An 8,372-nucleotide genomic window follows, 5' to 3' on the forward strand; every position below is an offset into this window, starting at 1 on the left:
GTCGCCCTGGCCCCCAAAAACGAGCCGCTATTTTCTATTAGCAGAAAGGATGAGGCTGTGTCAGAGCACGCGCTAATCATCACCCACTTAAATCACAATTACACCCCCGCAGTCGTCATCCATCAGGCCTCTCTTCTCACTCTTCCCTCTCTCTCTCTCTTTCTCTCTCTTTCTCTCTCTCTCTTTCTGCTCTTTCTCTCAACAGCTGGCGTCCCTTCAGGATCAGCTGGACTCCCTGATGGAGAAGTGAACAGCAGGTGGCAGCACCGAGTCAGGGATGGAAGCTCCGGCATGACTGTGCCACTGTCACTGCTGAGAAATGAAATGACTGCTTTTCTCTGTTGCTGTGGAAAGTTGTTGGTGCATAGTACACAAGAAATGTGTTTTTTTGTTTTTGTTTGTTTTCTTTTCCCCCCTGTAATATTGACCCATTTATAGTTGTTCAGTTGTCATTTGGAATGCAACACAGTAATACTGATGTATGATTTGAATAAATCATAATTTTTAAAAATATAAATTTGCATTGTATCTCCTCTGTTTTACAAGGTTTTATATCTCTGTTGAGTTATTGAGAGCATTGCCGTCGGTCTGGTTTCACTGCTGTTCTGTATTGATCCCTTGAAACCTGACATGGGTAATGAGGAGTTCATGAGCCTTTCCCTGCTTCGGCCCATATCACACCTTTCACTTTCTCAGTGGTGTCCAAGAATGGCCGCCCCTTCTAGAACCAACTTTCCTGACCTGGGTGGGATCCCCCGCCCGCCCCTTGCATCCGGGCCTCTTGGTTGCTCTCCTGCCTCCTCGGTGTTACAGGAGATTACGGCAGAAGATTCTAGAGCAGTGGAGCAGGTGGGGAGGCCGGGGGGATTAGCTCACGCAGATTAAAGTGGCCGCCATCAACCTGGCTAATCCAGCCATCTGTCAGAGAGCAGGAGGGATGCACCTGCCCCACAGGACAACTTGGGTTCTGCCGTAACCAGAGGACCGATTTCACCACACACACACACGGACACACACGGACACCCTGCACCGTCAGCAGAGACATGCACAACACAGAGACTCATTAACACTAACGGGAGAAAGACATATATTGGCTTTTTTTAGTTGAAAAGGAGTCAGAGAGGGATTAAGATCGAGCGTGCCGGGGCAGACTCACTCATCTACACGCACGCACACACACACACACACACACACACACAACTGAGCTATAACTTTACAGAAGCTACTGCTTGGCTGAAGCGTTCCTCCTCCCAAGGCAGGACATGGAGGAGACCTACATGCTCAAACACCATGGGGTGAAGAAGAAGATCCTGAGTGGGGGGACTGGCCCCATGCCCCAATTCCCTCAAGGAACTAAGGTAGGACACAATCACACACTGCCATGCTGTGCTTTGGATGAGGGGATGTGTTTTCCAGTTAAATAAACGTTTTAGTGGCAGTAAATAGTTTTATGAGCCAGGAGGTTATGCTTGTCTGATAGTTTAGGTCTCCCTTGCTTAGGTCTATTGGCGTCTCTATTTATTCCTGAATTTTATTATCCCGCAAAGGTCGATTAAGTTTTGTCTTGAGAAAATAAGCCAACGTGCGCCTGACTCTTGAAATTGGAAGACTGGGGGGTGGTTAACCTATAAAGGTCTGGACATTGGCAGACATCGTTGCGTCAACAGTCTCAGGAAGCTTTAGCTGTGAGCTGCAGCTAGGTGACTTTTTCGCAGTCCGGCCATATGGCCTGCGACGCGGCGGATGATGACAAACATTTTCCACGGTGATGCCAAGAGTAATCTTGGTCGCCCAGCCTCCCAACCAGTCGCCGTTTCACCACCTGCGATATGGGCCCTCTGTCTGCCCGTTCGCCCTCTGTGCATACGATGCACTTCCCGTCCCCCGCAATTACAGACAGACACCCAAATTAAAATGACGCACCACCTGGGAATAGAACAAGCAATATCGTGGCCACCCCACTGCTTAGACACTGAAGGTTAGAAGGACAAGGGTAAAAAGGACTAGCACACATGCCGATGGCAGGCCACACACGCATTCAGGCGGTCCTCTCATTTAGACTGGTTACATTGGAAAGTTCTAGATGTTTAGGAACTGTGCTATATTTGCTGTTCTCTTAAAGGGATAGTTCGGGTTTTAAGACACGAAGTTATATGGGTTCCCTGTCAGCAACGTTGTGCATCAGCACTGACTTACCCCCCGACAGCGTCCTGTGAGCCGAGATCCAGCCGGTTTTTGATCGTTTTTGGTGCCGGACTATTTTCTTCAGCAAGTTTCTGGGGTCACGAAAGTAAAGTGTTTTTCTTCTCAAAACCATATGCGTTCAACAGAGTGATATATTTGCACCACAAAAACGTTGTCCAGCTGTCAGTAGCGCGCAGTGATAGGAATCGCGAAAAATAATAAGTGATAACGAGGTTTGAATTTTTCCTGGACAACGTTTTTGTGGTGCAAATATATCACTCTTTTGAACGCATATGGTTTTGAGAAGAAAAACACTTTACTTTCGTGACCCCAGAAACTTGCCGGACTACTTTCTTCAGCATCAAAAACCGGCTGGATCTCGGCTCACAGGACGCTGTTGCGGGGTAAGTCAGTGCTGACTGCTGATGCACAACGTTGCTGACGGGGAACCCATATAACTTCGTGTCTTAAAACCCGAACTATCCCTTTAATACTATTTGTTTGTTTCTCCTTCCTTTCATTTTCCCCATTTCTTTTGTTTTTCGTTTCCCTTGTACCCACGTGAAGTTGGTGTTTCATTTCCAAACACTGTTGGATGACTTTGAGAGGACAGTGATTGACGACAGTCGCCTGGCCAAGCGTCCCATGGAGATCTTCGTGGGGAAAATGTTCAAAATGGAGGTGTGGGAGGACCTGCTCAAGTCCATGCGCATTGGAGAGGTGGCCGAGTTTTGGTGCGACGCCGTTGTGAGTGCAAGAGTTCAGAATGTCTGTCACACTCAGACACAGACACACACACACACACACACACACACACACACACACACACACACACACACACACACACACACACAGACACACAGACACACACACAAACAAATCAAGCCCTGCTGACGAACCCCAGCGTAAATCGCGCACTGAAGCGCGGAGAGCCCAATTTAGATCCTAATTAGCGTCGGCAGAATGGCAGGGAGTTCCGCTTCTCATTCTCATGCAGATGAGCCAACCTCTGGTGGCCTCCTACACTATCTCTTCAAATCTGGCAAAAGATGTTTTAGATTAGTTTTTGCAATTTCTTTTTATTCACAGCGAGAAGTTTTAAGAGAGAAAGAATTTGCAAGTCAAATGACTATTGATTGCACTTAGTAAGGTCAAGTTGCAGTAGAAGGGGGGAACGACAAACAGGCGCTCTTTTTTTGTTTCTGCCAAATGAACAAGTATCTTACTTTCTTTTGGTCTCTGTGCACTCTCTCTTTCTCTTTCTCTTTCTCAGTACACAGGCCTGTACCCCATTGTGTCCAAGGGCATGCGCCTGATTGCCCAGGGCAAAGACCCACTGGAGGGCCAGAGGCACATGTGTGGTATGGGCAACATGTTCAACTACCACTCCACCGGCTACCCGGAGCTGGACGAGCTGATGAGACAACCCCAGCCGCTGATCTTCATCATGGAGCTCATCTCGGTGGGCACTTATCCAGAACCATACCTAAACACACACACACACACACACAGAGAGTGACACACACACACACACACACACACACACACACACACACACACACACACACATACATCCACCTCATTTTGCGTATGAGCATTTTAAACATCCCTCAACCCAACCGCTTGCCAAGTCCCAGAACAACAGTGGATCTGTGCAGCCTACTGTTCACACACCACTCAAGCCTGAGAACAAACAGAGTGTTATGCAACCACACATTACCACTGTACTGAGGGGGTGGGAAAAGTAACAGTGTCCCACTCCCATCGATGATTTCTACAATTCCCCTCTCCCCGCACCACCACCTCCTCCTCCGTGGATGCCTGTCTTTATCCCGCCCTTGTCCCGTCTTCTCCAGGTGGGTGACCCGATGTCGTACGAGCGGGAGTCCTGGATGATGGAGAAGGACGAGAAACTCAAGGCGGTGCCCTCGCTACACGCGAAAGGCAACGCCCTGGTCAAGCAGGGGCGCTACCGCGACGCCGCCAAGCGCTACCAGGAGGCGGTGGTGATGATGCGCGCTGCCCAGTCCAGGGTGAGACGTGCTGACATGGAGGAGAGACCTGGTGTTATCTAAGATTACTGTGTTATGGGGACTGAACCATTTTAATGCAATTCCATTCAATGTTTCCACTTTTCTATGGAACAAGTGATTCTCTGCTTTCCTCTTACCTTTTTAATTAGAAAGTGAGAGACATTTCCTGCAGTGATGCTATATGTGCAGTAGCCTAGTTTACTTTTCAAGGACACCTGTTGAAAGCAGCCTCACACGTATCCTGCACGTAGTCATTCATCGTATTGATGTCTGTAGTTATCCTATAGGAATCCTAGGCTGAGATGTTACACCATCTATTGAAGCAGCATTGATCTGAGATGATTGTGTTTGTTGTCTGCAGGAGATGCCTGGCCATGAAGACTACATCAACCTGGGCAGACTCATCATCCCCCTGGTGCTCAACTACTGCCAGTGCATGCTGGAGCTGGAGGAGTACTACGAGGTGATCGAGCACACCACCGAGCTGCTGGACAAGCACAAAGGTACGAGTACGGGTGCCCGCAAGGGCCAGTTCTCATCATATCCAACACCACTGTGTCTGATTCTCAGCATCGATGTATACCGGATGAAGGTCGACATACATGGTGTATCGTGATAGGCTGAAGGGCTCAATTGCAGTTGCAGAGTGCATATTCTCATCAACATCAATTTAATCAGCGTGAACGTAGTTTCTCATCAGTGGAGAGAGCGGTGTTGTTCAGGATGGTGTCCTCACCTCGATATTACATATTGGACTGCCGCACCTCGGGCAGAATAATTTCAGCTCCATCTCGTGCTGTTTGAAGTCTGCAGCAGCCTATGCACTGTGAATTAGAAGATTCACACACACAATGACACACACACACACACAAATGCAAATTGAGGCGCATCCACATATTTCTGAAGTTTCATTGACAGCTTTTTATTCTTCCACGAAATGCGTCAGCATCACGGAAAATGTCAAGATGACTTTTGCATAGGTCAGGGAAATCGCGGAGGTAAACAATGCGAGTGCTTAGAGGCAAACAAATCTGTTTATTTTCTTCAAAAGCTGAGCAAACGCTCGGTGTAACACAACAGGGGCTCACTCCGTTTACACCAAATCCTCCAGGGATTTAGTGTCTCTGTGCGCGACGCAACTGGGAGTCACTATTGCACTCCCCGAGCAAAGAGACAATCGTCGTCATTCACTATTCTCTCTCTCTCTCTTTCTCTCATTCTTTTCCTCCTCTAACACCCATTCCTCATTCCCTCCATTTTTCCACCCACCCACCCAGTGGTGCCTTTCCTGCGCTGGGTGCGCTAAGTGGCATGTAGATACTGTTCAGCTGCCTATCAGAGCACAGTGCAGCAGTGCTTACCCAGACTGGCAGCAATCTGCGGGAGAGAAAGTTCCATCCTTTTCTTTTCTCTCTCTCTCCGTCTCTCTCTCTCTGCCTGCTGTTTCGGTGGCCCCGTGGCCCTGGTGTGGTCGGGTGGGCTGAGCCCCAGTGTCCTCTAATGAGGCTTATGCAAATAGGGGAGTGGAGCAGTGCAGCGCAGAGCCGAGCAGAGCCAGGCCCCAGATCCTCTTAGGCCCCGATCAGGCTTTCTGCGTGAGCCAGCGAGTCTCACAGTTTTTATTTTGTGTGTGTGGTATGCTGTCGTTTCTCTCTCTCTCTGTCTCTCTCTCAGCACCTCTGTCTCATCATCTCTCCCCCTCTCTCTCTCTGCTCTTTCGCCCTGGGTCCCCTCAGCCTGCGGTGACACCTCCACCCCCTCAGACGAGCCGAACACCTCGTCCCCGCTCCTGTCCCCTGTTCCAAACGTGTCACCTCTCCTCTACCTCGCTGTCTCGCTGGCTTTGCATCTCTACTCTTCTGTCATCCTCCTCTCTCTCTCTCTCTCTCTCCCTCCCTCCCTCCCTCCTCCTCCCGCTCTCTCTCCTCCTGCTCTTTCGTTCACACTGTCGGGGGAGCGATCTCCATGCGAAATGCGCCCTGCGCCGGAGCCATGGCACAGTGGCAGCAGCCTTGGCAGCCGTTTGCCAGCGGCTACATCTGTGAGGCGTTTGGTGATGGCTTGTATTGTGTGTCACTGCCGTGTGGAGCAAAGTGTGTGTGTGTGTGTGTGGTCTGTGTGTGTGTGTGTGTGTGTGTGTGTGTGGTCTGTGTGTGTGTGTGTGTGTGTGGGGTGTTGGTGTGAATCTATTTAAATGTTTGGCATGGAGGGGGATTTCAGCGTAGAGATCAGATGGGAGTGGAGGGGCGCTGGATTCATCGATGGCGCTCTTTAAGCGGACCCCCAGGCCGCCGCCGAGGCAGCAGAGGGGGGGATTAAAGTGTCTGGCGTGATGTGATGAAATAAACAACTCTCCGCCGATGTGCAGGGAAGGAGCCCGCAGTGACTGGTTCACGCTATGACAGCTTTATTCTCCATAAGAGAAAAAAAAACGCCTCACTAGCATCGACCCACAGTCATTAGCGAAGCAATGTCTTCCTGAGAGAAACACATAAAGAGGAGCACACACACATATACACACACACACAGGCGCACACACACATATATACACACATACACACACACGTCTTTATTGAGAAATATCTTTTAAGGAAACACATAAACACATACACAAACACAAACACAAACACATAGCCTGAGGCAAAATCTGTGATCACAGCTATTTTTTACTTAAGGAAAGTGCAGAACAGCCTTGGATAAAAGGTATGTTTCAGAAGGCAACTTTAGACCTCCTATATTAATTCATTTTTCTATTCTCACCCCCCCCCCCCCTCCCACACACCCACCCACACACCCACCCACACACACACACACACACACCCCCAACCCCACCCAGACTGTGTGAAGGCCTACTACAAGCGGGCCAAGGCGCACGCGGCCGTGTGGAACGAGAAGGAGGCGCGGCGGGACTTCCGCATGGTGGCGGAGCTGGACATCACGCTGGCGCGGCTGGTGCACCGCGAGCTGCAGAACCTCACGGAGACCATGAAGGAGAAGTACTGGGAGGAGCGGGAGCAGTACTGGAACAAGCTGGAGAAGAAGAGGGAGGAAGAAGAGGTGGAGAAGAACGGCGAGGAGGGCGGCGAAGAGAGGAACGGAAAGGGGGAGGAAGAGAGGGAGGAAGAGAGGGAGGAGGAAGAGGAGGAGGAGGAGGAGATGAGTCTGACAGGGGTGGTGAAGATGAAGGAGATCGACGCGGACAGCTTGAAGATCGAGTCCAAGGAGACCGGGCTCAAAGAAGGCAAAGACAAGGAAGTGACAGAGGAGCCAGCCACCAATGAGAAGCCAGCCACGGGGCTGGACGGTAAGACGGGGACCAATGAGAGCGCGCCGTCGGCGTTAGAGGAGAAGGATTGGCGGGAGACGGATTGGCAGGAGATGCTGAGGCTCACCATGCGCCTGCAGAAGGAGGGCATCTTCCACATGGAGGAGAGGCACTATGACCAGGCGGAAGCCAAGTTCGCAGAGGCTCTGCAGTACGTGAATTATCTCCAGACCAAGGTAAGGCCTACCCACAGGACAAATACAGTTGATGGATTTTTTCGAGGACCTTTTGCATGGTTCATAAACATTTGGGAGGTCTCTGTGTGTGTGTGTGTGTGTGTTTGTCTTGTCTTCGCTGCTTTGTGTGTGTTCAACAGAAAAATACAGTATTTATTCTGCAGTGGAGAACGGTGAACATTTCACCCCATGAAGATAAGCAATAAAGACACATTACCCTGCCTATAAAGCTTTACTGTGCGTCCCTTGTAGAAAATTGAGCGTGTGCGGTTTGTTGTTTTAAAAAAAAAAGGACAGAGCTGTCAATCATCTGTCAGTCTTCCTCACTGAGACATTGAGATCGTGTCTGTGTGTGTGTGTGTGTGTGTGCGTAGGGGACCGGGAGGGTCAGGGGGATTAGACAACACTGCAGAGCAGGAGCACATCCATCCCTGGGGTGATTTCACAGGCAGTGTTCATCGAGGCATTTCTTTGTCTTTCCAATTCCCACTGTCCCTCTCTCTCCCTCTCTCTTCCTCCCTCTCTCTTTCTCTCTCTTTCTCCCCAGCGGGTGGAGTATAAAGGGGAGGACTGGGAGTCCCTGGAGAAGGTGCGCGTGCCGCTCACGCTCAACCTCAGCCAGTGCCGGCTGGAGCTGCACGAGTACGAGCAAGT

General features: G+C 50.2%; 1 protein-coding gene across 1 annotated transcript in view; it reads left to right on the top strand.

The window, feature by feature from the left end:
* taf7 (TAF7 RNA polymerase II, TATA box binding protein (TBP)-associated factor) overlaps positions 1-517 on the top strand; it is a 10,076-nt gene extending 9,559 nt beyond the window's left edge. The window contains exon 13 of the mRNA XM_062524941.1: positions 206-517. Coding sequence (XP_062380925.1) covers positions 206-250 — 45 coding nt within the window. The 3' untranslated portion in view covers positions 251-517. The remainder of the gene's footprint in view (positions 1-205) is intronic.
* Positions 518-8,372: the final 7,855 nt, after the last annotated feature.

The sequence above is a fragment of the Sardina pilchardus genome, chromosome 21, assembly GCF_963854185.1.
Source record: "Sardina pilchardus chromosome 21, fSarPil1.1, whole genome shotgun sequence".
NCBI classification, from domain to species: domain Eukaryota; kingdom Metazoa; phylum Chordata; class Actinopteri; order Clupeiformes; family Clupeidae; genus Sardina; species Sardina pilchardus.